Here is a 21175-nt window from a genome sequence, read left to right on the forward strand (position 1 = left end):
CTCTTTAGATCTATTTCTTATCCCACTGTTGTGACATCATCACTGTTTGTTTAAAAAAAACGATCCTTATGTCTCTAAGGATCCAATCCCCTACATAATCCATTAAAATAAAATGAGATATGTTCATCAAAAGGTTGTGGATTCAAACCCTTAAAGAATAGCATGTCTCAGAAAGACACAAGCAGCAGAAACCGTGGAATTATAAGAGGGCCACACAGGTTGGAAAAACAGCAGAAGGCTTTAGTTGCTATCACTGCATTTTGCTTGAAGCTATGTGCCAACCCTTTAATGCACACAATCACGTTTCCAAGACTGAGGTAGAGTAGCTACAATATGGAGAGTTAAAAATCACTGCAACACTAATTTGCTGATTATGAAACTGTCACACGCAATTATTAAGGGTTTATATGTGCCAAGTATTGCATTAATAGGTAGTGATATAAAAGTAATGGAAATATGTTCCCTGTTGTCAAGGAATGCCAGCCAGTTATTTAGTGACCTAGCTAGTTACAAAGCTGGACTGTGAGGTCTAGGAGACTAGAGACCTTATCACCGAATGCAAAATTACCAGTGCCTGGTAGGGTTCCTAGAACATAGAAGTAACACAATAAGGTTTGGGGAATGAATTTATCATCCTGCATTACTTGCTTAGCCATCTTTTAATTTTTTTTTTTTTTTTTTTTTGGACAGCGTACAAGCTGCTGAAAAAAAAATCAGGATGTTAACAAGAAAGTGTAGAATTTGTCAATTTGTACATCTACAATGATGTATTGTGTACATTGATGCCATTATTTGAATTTATTCTTGCCTTTACATTATTTTCCAAAAAATTCTAAATTATGCCTCACCTTATCTTTTACGTAAGTCATATAAAAACATAAACTTATACCTCCTCTTTGTCACTTTCAAAATAATGTGAAAAAATAACAATTTAAGAAAGGTGAATAAAATGTAAGTAGAAAATCATAGAAAGGAGTACTTATTCCAAGCCACTGACTTTGAGTCAATTCTCTGCCATCAGTTTTATAGGTATGAATTCACTGCACCTATTTCACCACAATAACAGCAATAAAAACCACAACAACAATACTATTGTGCTTGACTTAATTCTTCATCCTCTAGTATCTGAGCCAACATCAAAATAGTCTGTGAAAATTCAAATTTAAAGCTTTTACGAAGCCTTTACTGAGATTTTTGTATCCCTACCAAAGGCCTAGATGACCTAATTCTCATTCTGAAGGATGGCTCTCATCACTCTGTCTTTCACATCTTTCCCCTGAAACTAGTCAGTGGCGAGGCCCAGGACAGTTGGGCCCTAAGTCGAAGGAGGACTTACCTGTAGTTTTGCTTTTCATTTCCTATGTGGAATCGGTCGTATTGTGAATAGGCTCGGTTTCCTTCCCAGTCCATTAGCTCGATTCTTAGTGTGTACTGTCTCTGACTGGTTATGGCAAAAATAAACTCATTCCCCAGCCAGTATTCACCAGAGGGATTTCCAAACCCCTACAAAAGAAGATAGAGATGCAGCGGTTACTTCAGACAAAACCTCTTATCATGTTCAGTGTTAACTATATTCTAAATAATAATAAAACTTTCTTTAAAGGGAAAGACATTTTTCACACTTTTTTCCAATTAGTGACTCAATACTTTTCTGCTACATTTCTCTCCATTGAGCCTTATGTCTAATTCTTATTACAGTAAAGGCTGATATTCAAATCTGTATAGGTCAGATGATTTCAGATTAAATGCATCTGGTTAATAGGTTTCACCAGTAAACACTTCTCAGTCACAGACTGCTTTTGGAAATGTTTCTAAAATACTAGTTAATGGAACATTTTGAACATAATTCAAACGTTTTCAATGAATACTATCAGGATATTCTTGGACAAGATATTTAACAATATTATTATTGTTTTTGTTGTTGTTGCTGTTATTATTTTTCAGGAGTCAAATTATACTCAGATAATAACTTAAACATATTACTAGACCTTTGACTTTTCTAGCTTTAACATTTTCATTTTTAAATGTTAATAAGCAAACCTGTAAACCCAGGACTGGAATCATTTAAATGCTCTCTCGTTATGGATTTGGGTTTTGAGGCAGAAGGTTGACATGTAAGAGCTAGTGAGTGAGCCTAGCTGGCTGCTTTGCACCTGAATCTCAACATGGCTCTTATTTTCGTTAGGGCAATTCCATCCACGGATGTTAAATGTTCAAAAATAGTTTCTTTGTGGGTTAAAAAAAAGAAGTGGTCCCCCAAGGAAAGCCAACTTTCAATGTTGGTGATGTGAAACTACTGACATTCTAGATTAGGATATTCAGTTTTCGAATCCTCAAAAAGTATTCTTTGGCAACGCTTGAAGTTTAATGTAATTCTTGAACTGCATGTTTGTCTTACTGACCAAACCGTGAGCTCCTTGAGGACAGAAGCTGTGCTATATCTGTGAAGCCTCAAAGACTACAGAGTGTTAGCATACACCCAGTACTCCATATGCTTTATTGAAGTTTGAAGAAGGGAGGGAAGGAGGGAGGAAAACACTATAGCATTTAATAATGACATTCAGAGAAGTAATTAAACATAATTCTTGGAGTGGAGGCTCTGAGCACTGCTGTGGAGAGCAGTGGAACTACCAAGGCGAGGGCTGAGCCCCATGCAGAGACCCTGCACATCCAGGAAGAAAGCTCTGTGCTGCAGGCCAAGTTGAAAGGAGAGGCTTTCGCCATTGAGATGAAGGTGGAGCTCCAGTGGGTACAGGAAGTGCGAGAGCTAGAACTGGTCTGTCCCTGGGCCCAGCTGGAGCTGGAGGTGAACAAGGCCCAGCAGACAGCTGAATCGAGGTTAAGTTCAAGCAGATTACAGCGGCCCTGGGCCCCGGCACCATCAGGGACCTTGTTGTGGCTGGGCCAGAGATGCAGGTAAAACTGCTCCAGAGCCTGGGCCTGAAATCAACACTCATCACAGTCAGCTCCACTCGCATCAACCTCTTCAACACAGCCTTGGCTCTTCTGGGGCTAGGGTCTGAAGCCCAGCACCCAGGCCAAAAGGGAGCCTGTATGCCCAGCTCCGAAGAGGGCTTGCTTCTCTGGTATCCTCCTGCCCCTGAAGCTCCTGGAGACAACATGCTGTGCCTTAGCTCGTACTGCACTGACAAAACACTTCTGAGCATTTAAAAACAAAACAAACAAAATAAACAAAAAACAAACAAAAACAACATAATTCTTGTTGTTTAAAGTGCCCACTGAATCATGATCACTGGAGCTCTGGCTGAAAAAAAAAAAATTCCTGGCTGCACAGAGAATCAAAATATTTGAGAACCAGCCCCATGGATCTATGTCCAAACAACCTCCCCATTTGTCCCATGCACGTTGAAATCTGAAAGACAAACCTCCAGGATAGCAGGATATACACCCTGATGTTTCAGAAAGAAACATTCTGTTAACGGAGGCAATCATTTATAAAGGTTTTACTTTTAAGAAGTGTGACGGTAGTACTGAGATAATCACAGCAATTCTCATTTTCCCAATACAGACGATAAAATCTGAAAATCTTGTTTTTTTCTTCAAATTTAATGTATATCAACTTTATAGAATTATAACTATAGTAGAAGTATTCTTAACAGATTTCTCCTTTAACAAACTTAACACACTCCTTCTTTGAAATATATTGATTGCCACACCTGCGGGGCTCAGTTTAAGTGCCAGACTCCTGATTTTGGCTCAGGTCGTGATCTTATGGTTCATGAGTTTGAGCCCTGCATCGGGCTCTATGCGGACAGTGCAGAGACTGTTTGGGATTATCTCTCTCCCTCTCTCTGCCCTTCCCCTGCTTGTGTGTGCTCTCTCTTTCTCTCTCAAAATAAATGAACTTAAAATATATAAGTTTATGTATGCATGTGTGTGTGTGTGTGTGTGTGTGCGCGCGTGTATGCCCAGAGGATACTAAATGCATTAAATGCATTTGTGTGCTACTGTCTCTGCCAATTGAGTTACTTACTAAACGTCAGTAGTGTTGGGTCCCCAAACCATTTATGCCTGTTCTGTTATTGTTCTGATAAGATTTATAATGTTATGTAAATAAGTTCAGTATTAGTGGGAAAAGAGCCATTTGTTTTGTTCTGTTTTGTTTTTGATAAAACCTAATTTAAATATTAGGTTTGCTCAATAAAAGCAAATCACTAAAAAAATGCTTTAGAGTTATGTTTGTTACATTACTCCAAAAGATTAGAAAAATAATAAAACATTAGAAGATTTTAACTTATGTTGCTTTGCAGGTGTCTTATTTGCTCTAGTGAAAACAAAACACAAAACAAAAACAAAAACAAAAAAACAGAAGGTAGCACTTTGATGCATTTAATTATGGGAAAGTTCTAAAAAAGAACCACTGACCCACAATTCCAGACTCTGGCCCTACATTTTCAATAATGTGCAAATGAATATATAATTTTATACTTAAAATTAAAACAAAATTCATTAACATATAGAAGCACACTTTTAAGATTATTCCCAAATTTAACTTAGTTTTTAATTAACTCAACACTCTTCATTCAAGTTGTACTGGTATATGCTCCCCTGAAGCATATATTCTCCCCTGAGGTCCTGTAGCTCAGAGCAAAGATATAGGACCCCCAGAAGTCAGTATTCCAGTACTCCCTTGCTTCTCTGTTTCCGAGATGCACAAGTCATACTTTGCCAAAGTTCCACAGTGGCAGAGAATATCAGAGCAATTTAGGATGTGCTAAGAATTTTACACATTTTCGTGGCAGCAAGGCTACATACCAGAAAGAAGAGTGAAGCTTACCTTCTCCAATGAATAAGCAAAGCAAAAAGCTACAGGGCACTGAAAGTCAAAGAATTAGCACATTCTCAGTTGCAGCAGCCACTGGGAGGAGAAAGAAGACTGCTGGGATTTTTCCTTGCATTTTCTTCTCAGCTTAGACGCGTCAACTCTCTAGCCACTTGAGGATTCCCTCTGGTGCGCAGTTAGAAGGGATTCAGCAATTATACTAAATGTGAATAAGGAAGCTGGGAATGATGAAGTGTTAAGTTTTAGGTCACATATTTCCATGCTGCTGAAAGCACTGCAGGGATAAAACTGCTCAGCTTCCCTAGGGAAAAAGGGCAGTGATCTCCAGTGAGCCTCAAAAACAGATTAGTGTCATTACTATGAGAGCCTCTGTCCCCAGCGTGGCACGCAGTCTTGTACCTCCTCTGAGTGGAGCTTAACATCCCTTCCTAAACAGTTTGCTTTTTCTGAGTGAAAAGAGAAGAAGAAGCAACTGAAAGGAAAACAACAAAATTTGATTTTATAAATAAAAATTCTATTCCATGCACCTTGCCAGATAAACTGTCTAAACATGGTGCATGGTGGGAACAAGATGTTCGGCTACAATGAATCAAAATGACTGTTAGAGAGGGAGGGTAGGGAGGGAACTTTCTAAAAGCTAAGGGCAGCCATGCAGAAAACACTGTTTCATCATGAAGATGAAAAATAAGTCAAAGAAGGGAAAATGGGTTCCCACATTAGTAAACTGTCTATTGCATAGTTTATCAGGCAGACTACAGATCTAATGACTAGAAATAAAGGCTTAGCTTTGATTAAATATCTTCTACTCCCTATCTCTGCTCCAATTTGAAGCACTGCTCTGCCTCATATTTGCTGTGGAACCTCCGATTATTAGTTTTTAGCCTCAGTTTCCTTATCTGCAAAACAGGGATTAAAAATGTTGTTTCCATATATAAGGTTGTGAGAGAGAAATAATATACTGAAAGCATTTAGCTCAATGCTGACACATGAGAACAACAAAAATCTACTTGTTGTTATTATAGTTAAAGGATATATCACAATACATAGTAATGTTCTGTTTACTTGCCTCTCTCCACCAGACTGTGAGCTATTTGAGGAGAAGCAGGTTTCATTCTACTCTGTATGCAAAAGGGAACAAAAACAATCCGGGACTATGTCTTAGCCTGGAAATGAATAAGGGGATACTGAAACAATTATTTAAAAGGTTTTTAGATGCTAGGGACTACTGTATTCTTACAGCAAGTTGAGTGTTAGTTTATATAAATAAGTACTGTCATTTTAGTCCAAGAATTATTAAATAAGAAATTAGGGGTGCCTGGGTGGCTCAGTCAGTTAAGTGTCCGAATCCTGACTTCAGCTCAGGTCATGATCTCATGGTTCATGGGATCAAGCCCCGTTTCAGGCTCCACACTGACAGCACAGAACCTGTATAGGATTCCCTCTCTCCTCTCTCTCTCTCTCTCAGCCCCTCCCCAGTTTGCGTGTGCTCTGTCTCAAAATAAGTAAATAAACATTTTTAAAAATAAAGAAAAAATAAATAAGAAATTAAAACCAACTGGTTGACGCTGGTTGACATAAACCAAAGTGTAGACTACTCTCTTATTTTTACTTCTGCTTCCTAATGGAGAGAGAAGCTGTGTCCTCCAACTGTCCCTTAGTCCTAGTTCTTTTCATCTCTTTCTGTCTATATCTCATAAGTTTTAAGAACTGCAAAAGAGGTAATTTTTGAGATTTTAAACTCATGCCAATAAATTCATAGCTCTGACAGTTGCTTTCAACCAGGAGTGCATATCAGAACCAGCTGTGGAGCTTTTTAAAAATAAAGATGACTTAGTTCCCACATGGAGGTTCTGACTCAATATGTCTGGGGTGTGCTTAGAGATATGTATGCTTTTGAAAGGTTCCATGGATGAGTCTGCTTTGTACCATAGGTGGGGAATCATATAATTATGATGTGGAACAGCTATTCTGAATGCAAATGAGGAAGAATATAGTAACCAGATGAAATTATCTGAGTGGTACACAGGAAAGAGAGAGGCATAAAACCTCATCTTCATATGGAGCTCCACACCAGGAGACACAATTTGATAATGTATTATGGGACTGTCCTTGAAAAAAAAGTATGTTGATCCCTAAAATATAGAGATGGCCACATCCAAAAAAACCAGGCTCATACTTTATCATACACATACCGGATTACCATAGGTCTATATTTTACTCCCAAGAACCTGTAACATCTGTATAAATAAAAATAAAAGCTTATACAAATGTTAGTGCTAACACTAAAAAAGCAGCAAGTCTTTATCAAAAGAATAAAAAATGGTAATAAAAATCCGACAATGCTAGGTCATATCTTTTCATGGAAACTATTATGTTTAGTTACTTCAATCACAATCACATGTAAAATTTCAGATAGATTGTTAATCAATATTCTTCCTCTTTTAGCCCTTTAATGAAAGGCAAAAACAGACACTGGAATTTAACCTAATCTAATACTTAAAGTCGGCCTTAAAAACTGCATATTGTTAAAAAAAAAATACACACAGAGGAAAGATCAATATTCATTAATTTTGGCCAAGACCTGCAGAAATATTCAGTTTTGGTTGTATGTTCCCAAGTTAATAAAATAATTGTCTCTATACTTTGTTGCTTTTTTTTTTTTTTTGTCGGATAATGCTTCTAGGAAGTGTTGACTTTCTATAGCTGAAACACAATTGAAACCAGACACAGTCGATGTATTTTATGGGTTTCATCTTTTTTCCATACAAATGATTAAAGAAAACAGATATGAAGGCAGGGTTACTGATCTATGGCTTTTCAGAGGTGCTTTCATACACAATTCAATCATGTATCTCTTCCTGTAACTGCTGAGACATTCATCCCAAGAAAGATCAAAAGAATGATTTACTTCAACATTTTAAATTTCTTATATATATTTTTCTCTTTTTAATGTGAAGATGTTAAAAAGCAGTTGAAAATATGTTCTTAATTTCTTTCCAGAAACAAAGAGCTCTAAGAAGGTATGGTGCTCAAAGAACTCCCAGAAGGTATGGTGCTCAGACCGAATATTTGTGTCAGTAGGAAGTTCTGTTTATGGGGGTAATTGTTTTCAATACAAAGCCAGGTTGTCTCCAGGGCGTTAGTCACTACCTTCCATAAAGTTAGGCCACTAGAGTACTATTTGGAATTCCAAGCTGACTGGGCTTTATATATGCAAAAGTACTGCTGATAAGTGCCATTGCTGGAGGCCACTGAATGGTATCCTCCTGGCTTGAAAGAGTTAAAATGGTTCCCTAAGTGCCTCATTAAAAAGGCCCACTGCAGACTTCCCTCTCTGCAAACATCTTTACAAATCCATAAACCAGATTTTGCTGAATCCCCTCATAAGGAAGGTTAAGTGAAAACAAAGCTCAGGTAAAAGGCTTTTGTAGGCTTAAAGCCAATGTTAAGAATCAAATAAGTTGCAAATCTTCCCTGGTGAGAGAGGTTTAAAAATAATAAATTACAATATGAATTTGTAATTCATGTGCTGATAATTTTAACATATTGTTCTGGAAACCTTATGAGGCAAAAGGCAGCCCATAGATATCAACCAGAATAAAGGGAAGGAGAGAGGCAAGGCAGAAAGGAAGGCAGGATGAAATTTTATTTCTGTACTCAGCACTCAAGAAAGAGGTGAAGCATCTTAGTGTATAACAGGAGACTCGTGAAGATTGAGGAGGAGGTGGGGCATGCCAAGAAGTTTGTGTTTTCCCAAAGGATCCAACACCCTAGCAGCCAGTTCTTCTGATGTTAGGAACAGAAGTGGGTGTGACTGAGAAGAGTTGGCGGAAGGAACCTACATCCACTCTTGTTGGGAGTCCTTATTTTGTCCAGAGGTAAAAATCTCTGGAGGAAAACAATGGGAACACTTTCTACCATGTGTTTTGGTGAAAGTTAACCAAGTTGTGACATGTGATGAATTCTCTCAATTAAAACAAAAAATCAGTCAGACTCATTTTTGCCAAAATGTTTCAGATTTTGGCACTTCTCTCAATTTTCTGACCATGTTGAATTGACACTCAGCTGATAAATTGTTCTAGTTTGAATGAAATAGGATAGTCTTTGTATTTAAAAAAAGGGGGGGAGGGGTAAACTTCCCCAAAGCTATAATTAAAGAATAATTCAGTCTCAGTCAAACATCAAAAAAACGTTGCTTAAAATACATAAATACTTATAAGACATGAATCATTGCCATACTTCAGGTCAGTCTGTCTTACTTAATGTGTCTAGTTTGCCAAGGCAGCAGGTGCTTACAAATAATAATTCAGCATTATGGAAAGTCACCATGATGATCACTTTATATTCATTTTTCTATTATCATTGATATTAATAATAATGTTTTTCAGATTTGCCTGAACCTGTATCTACAGTCTGATTCTCAGATGACTTCTTCACATTCCGTTTTAGTGGTTTAAATAATCCTGAGATAAGATAGTTTGCAAAATAGTATTTTTGGCAAGTAAAAATTTTGCACTCTTTGATGTCTTATTCTTGGGTACTAACTACTGTTTATTGAAAATGTAGTATGTCAAGTGTTTTATTTATATCTAATCCTCACAACATCCCTGCAAAGCAGGTGAGGTATTATCATTAATGTCCCCTTTTAACTGGTGAGTAAGTTAGGTATAGGTTAAACGATTTGCCAAAAACACTCCATTTGCAAATGGCAGGGTGAAGATTCAAACTGTTGATATAGACATAATGCAAGGCCCCTTTTTTTGAGAATTTAGATGAAATGTTTCCCATATGTTCTTAGAATCACATAAGTAGAAAGAGACCTTGAAGTGGAACTAATATTCTCTGTTATAATCTGGTGATTTACATTCTACTGGAGTGTTTCCACTGAAGAGAGGTCTTCACCACTTAATAGGCAGTCCATTCATGTTGGAAAGAATCATCAGAGACTTTTGTTCATACTCAGTCAAATTTTGCCTCTCTGGAATGTTCTTCCACTCATTATGGGGCTTCCTTCTTTAAAGCAGTGTTAAAATTTAGATTCTAACTCAGGGATGGAGCTTGAGATGCTGCATTTCTCAGAAGCTCCCAGACAATGCTAGTGCTGCTGGTTTCTGGACCACAACACATGGTAAGGAGCAGGCTACCTCCACCCAGTCAATTTAAATAGCTATCAGACAGTTTATACCTAAATGTTTTGCTTTCCCTTCAGGTTACAGCCCCATCCATTCAGTGCTTGCACCTTATAGGATAAGTTCACTTGTTCGAAATCCACAAGAATTTAAAGCATTATTAATGATGTAATCAGGCTACAGTAGACACCAGTGAGTCTGCATTTTTTGAGACTATAAACTATTAAATAGACTGAGCACACTGGTCTTGGTTTTTAATAGCTAGCAACACAAAATGAGCTTATAGTCAGGTAAATCTATCCATCCGTTAAATACCAGGTTCTTAAGCTAATTTGTCACTTTCATCCTATACGCTTACTTAATTTTGTGTATTTTTGGTCTAGGTGGAAGACTACATTTATCTCTGTAGAATTCTATCTTGTTGGCTGTAGCTTTCCTTTCTATCTTGAATTCATGCTTTTTTGAAGACATTAAGGTTCCAACTTTATATAACTCTAAACTTTATTAACCTACATTCAGAGTATTCAACTATGTATCTGATAATAAATATAGTAGACACAGAGACACCACAAGAGATGCCCTTCATTTATTCAAATCATTTTAACTGTCATTTGACCAACTATGAACCTACTAATGTGTACAGTGTGATGTCTATTAGCTACAGTTTTCACACATTTTCTATAAGAATATTAAGACAGAGCTTAGACTCATACATTTCTCTTCACCTTTTCTTTAACCTTCTGAGAGGGGAATTTGTCAAAAGTTAGTCAAAACAAGAATTACCCAGAACATTTAGATGTAAATTATGGAATTAGTCCATAAATGGAAGCCTCTTCCATTATTGCATCTTGACATTCTGTCAGCAGATTTTAATAGTTAATTTAGTAGGCATTGACTCTATGACTATTGGATTGTGCATTATTTAAAGTATCTACTATAGGAGCGCCTGGGTGGCTCAGTTGGTTGAGTGTCTGACTTTGGCTCAGGTCATGATCTCACGGTTCTTGAGTTGGAGCCCCAGATCGGGCTCTGTGCTGACAGTGTAGAGCCTGGAGCCTGCTTTGGATTCTGTGTCTCCCTCTCTCTCTGCTCCTCCCCCCCCCCCCCCCTCTCTCTCTCTCTCTCTCTCTCTCTCTCTCTCTCTCTCAAAAATAAAGATTAAAAAAATATAAACTATTTACTATATTATCTTCAAAAAGTTGATCTCCCAACTTGCTGACTTTCCTCTTAAAATGGAGACAGTTAATAGGTTTGATATAAAAAATGAATAAGAATTTATGTATAGGGCTGTGTCATATTAAGCATTAGAAAGATTAGCTACGATGATAGTGATGGTGACCAGTGATGTCTGCTATAATTCTGGAGACCCCAGTGAACCATGCTTCACAGTTCACACCCTTGTGTACTCCTTGAATCTTGAATGTACACTGGCCCTCTCATTAACTCTAACCAAAGGAAGCAGTAGAAGTGATACAGTACCATTTCTGGGTCTAATAAACCTTAAAAAGATTTATTTTTGTTCTTGAGGGATGCCAACTGTCACATAAGAAGTCTGATAACCCTGGATCACCATACTGGGAGAAGCCCAACCCAGCCACATGGAGGAGCTCTTAGTCAACACCCAGCAACAACTTGCCAGCTACATGAGTGAGGCCACTGGAAGTACCTCTCCATAATCCAGAGCCATGCACACCTCCTTTGACCTGGATCATGTACTCAACCTGGGTCTGAGTTCTAGCTTTCCCCACCCTCATTCAACCAGGAACAAATCCAGATAATACATAACAGTTCACCAAATAATTTCAGTAATACATTTTTCTTTCTGATGCACATATGGAAATCATTTACTGAAAATGATTTATGAGTGTTTTGTGTTTAATAAAAATAATGTGACTAATGTATCATTTTATTTTTAAAATAACTGAAAAAACACCTAAAAGTACAAGGGCTTATCACACAGTGTAGTGAAGGTAACCTCATGATAAAACATCAAAAAACTAAGTTCCTCCATCTTACCATTTTATAATCTTTCCAACCTCTTTGGAAATCCAGACTTCCATCTTCGCGATGTTGTATTACGGTCCAACCTCCCCCATTAAGATCCATATTGCAAAATACCTAATAGAGATAGGGAAAACAAAGTCAAGTGAAAATTATGTCTGCTTTAAAGAAAAGAGCATCAAATATGTTTCAAAACCAGAAATAGGATAGGTAGGCCCACAGATAAATTAAATAAAAATTACTATGTGAAAAATCTTGGTTTAGATATCTTATTGGGTATTTAGTTTTATATTAGAATTGTTTCTGATTACGTTCCATCATATTACTTAAATTGCCTGTAAAAATTTAAATCAGTGAGCTTAAAATTGTCTCAGTGTCAGATTATAAAAAAATTTTTAAGAAGTTTTATCTTGAATGGTAATAGGCACTTATGTATGTTCAATTTTAAAAAATGCTATCTAGGTTTCTAAAATTACAGACCACTTTATTGCCAAAACATAAGACTCAGAATTCTTAAATATTTAATTAATTGAAATGGTAATAATAATAATAATAATAATAATAATTTTGAAAAGATAATTAAAAATCATATATATTTAGCTATTACATATTTCATTGCACATTAACTCCTGTATAGTTACATACTACAATCATTAGTCTTGATGGTTCAGTATTACATTAGAGGCAAAATTTGGTCCACAGCATATGGAGAACATATTATTTGCTTAAACTTTTGTCATGAACAATAATAGGAGAATATGACATACTATATTCCTTTTGAGTGTGACAAGCATTTCTTCCCCCTGTGGAAAGTTAGCCAATGCTATCAAAGACTTATACTCATTTCAATTACTCTAAAACAATAGTATTTATTTAGAAATTGATTCATTTCCCCCAGAGTCCACCCAGGGAGAGAAACATATCTGTAACAGGATTATCTTCAGAGAGTAATCACTGTAATTGATGTAGTAGGGATGTGGCAGTTTGATTATTCAAGGTCCTAGACATGGAGAACACCATTCCCCTGGCAGTTGACTGCTAATGCATTGTGGAGTCTGGCTAAAGGTATAGATATGATGCAACAGTGGCAGACAGGCTGTGTGGGCACAGTGCTAAGTCTGAGTAAAGGAAAAACCTCAAGCGTTTTCCCTGAAGCCCTCAGTCTGGAGCACAAATGGCTAAGGGGTATGAAAACAATGGCAACAACTGTCATTCAAAGGACAAATTGTCCATGTACTTCCTCAGAGTGAAAGGAACTACGAGACAGTTGCCTCTTTGGGAGCATATAAATTAAGCAAACTGCTCTCCAGAGGGTTCTTCCTCTAATTTCACAACAGTCACCCATCAGTGTATCTTTATTGTCCCTAGGAATTGACCCACATCCAAGATTATAAATTGAAATTCCACTCCCTGTCCCAAGGTTCCCCTTCTACTAATCCCTTAACCAATCTGTACCCACTCTTTGGCCTCAACCCAACCTCTAGCTACTCTTTCCTCCTCCCCAATTCTAACTGATTCATTCACTTAGTTTTTACTCAAACAGCATTTTGGGGCATTGATTCTGTGTTACACTTGGGTATACTATGATGAAGAAAAACTGGATCTTGTCCTCAAAATGCCTAGACGTTTCAATAGTGATTGTTCCTGTAGGCTTATGGAGATGTAGGAGTTCATAATTTTCAACTCTAGTGACCTGAAGAAGATACAGACAGTGATATAAATGAACAATTTAAGTGGAGAGCTAACATACAAGAAAAGACACATAGAATTTGAGGTAGCATAGTCACCCAAAGGGAGGGGGTGGTTTAATGAACAGCTGCAAACGATCTAGTGGAGGTTGACCACAAGGATAAGAATATGGATAAGAGACTAAAGGAATAAGAAAGCAATCACCAATAACAATAGCATGCTTGCTGTTTAGTGCTAGATAATTTAAACACTATATACGTATTTTCTAACTTATCTCACAATAATGACATAGATATGATTATTATCTCTATTTTTCAGATGAAAAAAAAACAGTGCTTAGAGTGTTTCACTAACTTACTTATGGCTATTATTAATAAGAAGTACTGGATCTAGGATTTGAACCTCATGTCTACCTAATTCAAAATTATACTGGGAGTAATCTGCTTAAAAGCAGTGGCTAAGAGCATGGAAATGGATTATTTGAAGAAGTAAAAGGTGGAAAAACATGTATATGTGGGGAAGGAGAAGGATCCAAGAATGGGTTGATGGAGGTAAAATACATCAATAACCTTTAGGTAGGCAGGGACTTCATCTTATTTGTCACTGTCTCCACTGCCTAGAACAGGGCCTAGCCTATAGCATGTACTAAATGAGTATCTGTTGAATAAATGAAGATGCAAGAAGGAAAGATAAAATAGGAAAACCTGATCCACAGAATGCAGTGAAAGTTGGGGATAGATTTTGATTCGGGGAAGTGATCCACTTAATCAAAATATTCCAGAGAAGTCAAGAGAAATAAGGATTAAGAAAATGCACACTTAAATTTAAAATGAAGGAGTCATTTGTGACCTTGAGGAGACAACTGCAGGATTCCAATGATAATAAAATCCAGATGGCACAGGTTAAAGAAGGCATAGGTGGTGATTCAAGTGGCCAAGGTGGAATTTTACTGATGATATTTAATAAGAGTAATTGAAAGTGTCAAGGAAACATTTCGCTAGAGGAAACTAGTGTCATTTGTTTCTTTTTTTTTAAATTTTTAATGTTTATTTATTTTTGACAGAGAGAAAGAGTGGGAGAGGGGCAGAGAGAGAGGAAGACACACAATCCGAAGCAAGCTCCAGGCTCTGAGCTGTCAGCACAGAGCCCGACGCGGGGCTCGAACTCACAAACCACGAGATCATGACCTGAGCCGAAGTTGGACACTCAACCGGCTGAGCCACCCAGGCACCCCTAGTGTCATTTGTTTCTTAATTAAAGTTTTACCCTGCCTTAATTGGTTTACCCTGCCAGAATTTTTTCCAGATTTTTATTTTTTAATGGACACTGATTGCCTGGAAGTTTGCTAAACTGTGTTTGCAAACTTGTATACTCAGGGAAAGGAATAACTACATTTGTAAATATATGTTGAGTAGAGAAAACTATTCTTCACAGTTTTGTTATTACTATTATCTATGTTATTAAAAGCCTAGACAAAGTTTTAAAATCATTCACAAATTTTAGACAAAGAAATTTCCTTTTAAACAAATGTATTCAGTAACTTGAGAATGTTAAGATGTTCTACAAGCACTTCTTAGATAAAGACCAGAGAGAGTCAGAGCTACATGGAGAGAGAGAGGTTACTCAGGCAGATTACCAGGTTGGAAGCTGAGGTGCAGAGAAGGTAACAGGTTGGACATATGCTCCACAATTCTTATCCTGACTTAATAATAACAGCAATGATAATAGTTGCCTTTGTGGACTATGATCACAATAGAGATGAATAACATATTGGTTAGGGGCTGGGACCTGGATGCCAAATTGCCTGTGTTCAAATCTCCACTCTTTTCTCTCTATCGCTTAGATCTTTGCAAAGACTAAATGAGTCAGTGCATGTAGAATTTTTCAAATAGTGCCTGGCACATAATAGGCTTTGTCATTACTCTCATCTCATAGATGTATTTTACATAGGAGATAGTATGTGTTTACATTATGCATTATATAATCTGTATAATATCTTACATATTACAGCACATATTTTCTGTAATATCTTACATATTATACTATAGTTTACTATTATAATTACCATTGCATATAATTTGTTTATAATAAGAATAATATGAAATGTACAAAGTCAAACCCATGGCAGTTCAATAAATTGTCCTTATGATTGCCAGCTTAATAATATGTTATATTAATATAGTTTATATATTTTATATACTTATAATATAGTAATATAATATCTAATATAAATACAATCATATTGACACCACTAATTTTTGAGCATGCTACTTTTTATTAAATATCTATTTAAGCAGTTGGATTCACTATAGCCAAAAAAAACCAAAAAAAACACAAAAAAAACCCACCAAACATGTTATTTCTAGTCAGAAGAAAAACAAAAAAGCCTATGCTTAACAGATGAAGGAAGTTTAAGAAAATAGGTGGTTGATTTCAAAAGATTTGACATGAAAGGACTTGAAAAGTTCACTCGCCAATATTGTGTGGTCTGTGCTATCTGGTGGTGTCCTTCCTGGAGACAAGGGCCCTACTACATTTACAATGCCTGTTGTATTTATTGATCATATGACTTGGGCTTAACTCTATCCAAGAAAAGATTGAACTGGCTTCTATCCCAGGCAAGGTCAAAGCTTTCAAGCATTAAATACCTTTTAACATAATACAGAGATTTAAACCCAAACAAAAAAAGGAAATTTGATTCACATAGTTCTTATGGTTTTATGCTCCATACAAGTTGGAATGATTAGGCTTGAGGATGTTAATTATTTTTCCATAAACTTAAATAAAAAAAGGCTCAACACATTTGCTATGGTCCTTTCCCAAGAATTAGGGGACTTATAATTCAGAAACAAATTTTTAATATTTTACAATAAGCAGAGTTATGATTTAATGGTTTGGTTTTTTGGATTAAACTAAACTGGCTATAAAGAATTTAGTTTTAGAAACTCATGAAATGAAAGGAAAAATCCTACTTCCTACTACTATGCATTGAAGATAATTCAGAGAGAAAAATAACCACAGTCATTAGAAACACAAAAGTAAAAAATAAATACATGAATGATCTGATCCTTGTATTTTATCTGCTTGAAAAATTAAATAGTCCTAGGAAACTGCCTTTGACTTCTACATCTCATTTGAAAAGATAATACTGATCTTTGCAGACATTATTTCTTGGAAGGGAGTGATGTCCGAAAAATAACTATAAAACAGTTCTGTATGCTTGCAACTCTTACTCTGCCTAAAAGATGAACACTTTGTAATAGTTTGTGTCAACTGCCTAATAGCTCAATTTTGTTGATTGGTCCATATCCCATATCTTACATATATGAACTTTTTGTTTTATTTTTATAGGCTGGCCTTAAGTTTCTAACCCTTGCTAGAGCTAGAGTTTCTGCAAGCATTACAATAAGCAAAGATTGTGCCAAGCATATCCAAAGGTAGCACTGAATTTTAGATCTACAAAGCACAATCTACTCAGAAGAGTGAACATCTGATGCATTTTCCAAGCATTTTTATAGAGAATTCCAATGATTTATATCAACATAGGAGAAGAAAGTGAGATTATAAGGTAGAAAGGAGCAGGGTGGCTTATAATCAGAACATGAATCAATTTTACGATAATAAACCCTCTCCTGTGTCACTCACATAGGTTCATATTTAAAAAATATAAATGGTGCAACTTTAGTCACCAAGAAAACAAACAAAATTATCTTACTTAGCTCCCTCTCCGCTGTACTCCCCTCCGCCGCCCCCCCCCCCCCCACCGCCCCCAAGAGATACTGTGTGGAGTTGATGCCTTTATTACAAAGCCTGTGTTCGATACTTACTATGTGATTTGGGCAAGTTATTTTTCTAAAATAGGGACAACGGGAGCACCTATCCCATAGAGTTATCAAAAAGAGTCAACAAATGAGTTTTTACATCTAAAGTGCTTAGAATAGACCTGGCAAACTGTGAATGCATTTGAATTCCTGTATTGACCAGCTTCTAAATTATACTAGGGAAAAGTCATACAATAATTTTTCTTACTAATGCCATGCTAAATGAGATTTTAAAAAATTGCTATGTATGAAAAAGCACAGGTTTATCAATCTAAAGTTTCCATAATAGAACTGCATTAGTACTTGTGAGAGGACCTGTGATCATAAAGGGGAAAGAATAAAACAAAGGAAGGAACACCCAAGTCAAGAAGAAAGCCGAAGTCTTTCTCCTTTCTGTTCAGTGATCGCTTTCTCTCACTATGCTCTGCTATTTCCAATAAAACTAAAATCTCATGATAGTCCTGACCAGACAACATGTGAACTTCCTTCCTCTGGGGCTGTCTCCACAGTGATAAAAATTTGCCTCTTATACGTTTATACTGATATTATTGTCAACCTGCTCAGGCTATTATTTTTTCTTAGGCCCAAACCTTAAAGCTTGACTAAGCAGATATTTGGCACTTGTGAATTTAATATTTTAGATGTAATTTATTCAGGAACAACCCTGAAGCTCCATCACATGCAAAATCCACCATTTTGCAGAGGTGTAGGTTGAAATCATGCTATCCTGATGAAACCAACACAGAAGTCAGCCAGTGAACTAGTGAACTGAATTCTCCAACCCACTCTTTTATGTAAATATTAAAAGCAAATTTGTTCAAGATTATGAGTTAAGATAGTATATTTTTCTTCCGTCCTAACAGGAGCAGTGATTCTGAAACAGCCTGTGCATCATTTGTATCTCAAACTGGTGGTAGTTATACATGAATTAAAATACATGAAATGATCAAAACTTTATTTGTAATGTCCTCTCTGCCAAAACCCAGGGCCATGTGACAGTACTGGGTGATAGAGTGAAAAGGATTCTGAAAGTGTGAATGTTAATCTAAAAACCTTAAAACTTGTTTTATTTTTATATTCATTTATGTCATAGAATCATTAGATGTCTAAAGGAAGGTCACTTAATATTTTTAGATAACTTTATTGTTATAGTCAAATTCTATTTTAGTGGAACTGACAATAATTTGGGGATTCTTTCAGGTCTTGGGGAATACTGTAGGTAAATTATAGAGTATTTCTGTTAGCTCCACTCCTCTCTCCCAGGACAGTTTCTGATACACTTAAACACTACTATGGATGGTGTGTGAGTATGTGGGTGTGTATACATGTGTAAATTCAATACCAATTGAATTTACGCTTAAGTATTCTTTTAAGATATCAGCAAGTATAGTAAGAAGGCTTCATTATCATAAGATCCAAAGGATTCAAAATGTTTCCCTTTACAATAAGTTACCCTCTTCTCTTTACTACCAGAGTCACCATTGTACCTTCACAGTTTTTTTCCCCCTTTTAATCCATGGAGCACTTAATTTAAGTGAGGTTTTGCACAGAAGCCCCAAATGAAAAACAGGTGAAACTAAACTTCTTTGGTGGGTGGCCCAGGTAGCAATGTATGGAACTCCCCCCCCCCCACCCTTCCTCATTATAGAACAGCATGAAAGGACTCTTTTAGAAGAATTTTTTTCTGAGGAAATGGAAAAAAAAAACAAAAAACACTGAGCTAACTTAAACCACTAATCCTTACTGAAATGAGGAGAGACAGGATGTTGGGAGAGTCCAGACTCTGCTCTTGACAATGATGTAACATCTGGCACACTGGTCTCTAAGATGCATTTCTTTCACCCATCGAAAGAGACTAATAATCAAGAAGACTAAATTAGACTGACTTACTGTATACTACATGGAAGTGTTGGTATTATCATCAGAAGGTCATTTATTCATTCATTCAAACACATATTTACTGAAGACTTGCTATGTGCCAGACACTGTGCTGGGTCCCAGAAAATCAAAGACACAGTCCTTGCCTTGTAGAACCCTGCTGGTGAGAAAGTCATTCAAAGCTGCTTGAGGGAATTAGGAAAGGCCTTCTAAGAACACTTGCTCAGTATCCACAGGAAATGAGGACATGGGACTGGTAATTTAGGTGGGGCAAAGAGAAGAGGAAAGTTGTTTCATCTTTTGAGCATGGAACATTACAAAGGCAGGTGGTCTTCCTGGAGCTTTGGGTCCCTCTTGGCACCTTGGGCTACATAAAGCTTTTACATGTCAAAGAGCATGGCTCTCCTCAAGGCTCTCCTCAAGGCTCTCCATATATTCTGCTTCAGACTGTCTCAATCCCTACATCTCCACAGTATGTTGTAATTATCTGTGTAACTGTCTGTCTTCACCACTACAGTGGGATCTGTTTGTTCTATATTGTGTCCCTAGGCAGGGACTGATGAATGACACTCACTGAATATGTATTGAGTGAAGGAATGGATGGATGATTTAATGAATAAATAGGGGAAAAGCATATATAAAGGAGATATGACAGCAGGAACATAGTGTTTGCTTCAAAGTTTACTTTGGATCTTATTCAACATACTGATGAATCCTATCATCCAACCTACTCTTTTAGGTAAACATGAAAAGCAAATCCTATCAAGATTGTGAGTTAAGATAGAATACGTTTCTCCCACCCTAATAGGAGCAATGATTCTGCAAACAGTTATATGACCCTGGCTCCCCCTCTACAAGTATCTGGACTGTATATGATATGTGCCATCTGGGTCCTTGGGACTTTGAAGATTGCTCCTAACTCTTCTCCATGTACTTGAAGTGCATACTACTTCAACATGTAATCTATGCAAGGCAAGCATTTATGAGCAATGGGACATCCCAGAAATGAACAGAGGATAAATAGAAAACTTTGTGAAAGAGGGACAGGAGGTGTGGGGTTGGGGGAGGTCTGTACAATAGGGTTTTCATCTTTTATGGACCTGGCAAACAGTATCTTTGGGAGAAAAGAGCTCAGGCATATATATTTTCAGTTTAACAAGCCCACAAATCAATCTGATTATTCAGCAATTCAACTAGGATCTGCTTTACATCTCGTAAACAAACACTTCTGGTTTTACCTTTTTGGGTTCTGGCATATTATTAATATAAATAGTGTAGATTCCACTTTTATTAAAACCAGCTTGATATACATCTGCACAGTCTCTAAATGGTTTCTCTTCCTCTTTTTTTCCTCCCTTTAGTAAAACTGCAAAAAAAAAAAAAATTGCAATATGTGAACAAGAATATCAGTACCATTAGTACCCAAATGGACTCCAACTATAACTAAGCAAGCCTTTATTTCCTCCAAACAAATGTCAATATTGCATTTACTGACAAATAAATCACAAAGACAATAATAGATCTGACCTGACTCACAAAATTACAAAAGTAATGGAAAAATCTGTAGAGCCATTTCTAACTGAACACTTTTTAATATTTTGTTTAATTCCTTAAATCCTGTTTTTCTCTATAACTTCTAAAACATCAATTCAAGGGACAAATGACGTGATCGTGTAACACCTCTAACTGGCAATAATTATGTCAATTTTCTTGCAAAATTTCTAAAATGTTCTCACCTACATTTCATAGGAAACTTTTAAAAAATGCTAGAGCATTTTTGGAGGAGGAAGAGATAAAGATCACAAATTCAAACATAAAAATACAGTATGGAGGTTTAAAATGCTAAAGTAGGC

The 21175-nt window shown here is 36.6% G+C and overlaps 1 protein-coding gene across 4 annotated transcripts in view; it reads right to left on the reverse strand.

Moving 5' to 3' along the window:
* ANGPT1 (angiopoietin 1) overlaps positions 1 to 21175 on the reverse strand; it is a 362218-nt gene that overhangs the window by 36461 nt on the left and 304582 nt on the right. For all 4 annotated transcript variants that reach the window (XM_043601599.1, XM_043601601.1, XM_043601598.1 and 1 more), the window contains 3 exons: positions 20561 to 20688; positions 11950 to 12051; positions 1337 to 1503 (listed from right to left, as the gene is read on the reverse strand). In XM_043601599.1, coding sequence (XP_043457534.1) covers positions 1337 to 1503; positions 11950 to 12051; positions 20561 to 20688 — 397 coding nt within the window. The remainder of the gene's footprint in view (positions 1 to 1336; positions 1504 to 11949; positions 12052 to 20560; positions 20689 to 21175) is intronic.

The sequence above is a fragment of the Prionailurus bengalensis genome, chromosome F2 (genome assembly GCF_016509475.1).
Source record: "Prionailurus bengalensis isolate Pbe53 chromosome F2, Fcat_Pben_1.1_paternal_pri, whole genome shotgun sequence".
NCBI classification, from domain to species: Eukaryota; Metazoa; Chordata; class Mammalia; order Carnivora; family Felidae; genus Prionailurus; species Prionailurus bengalensis.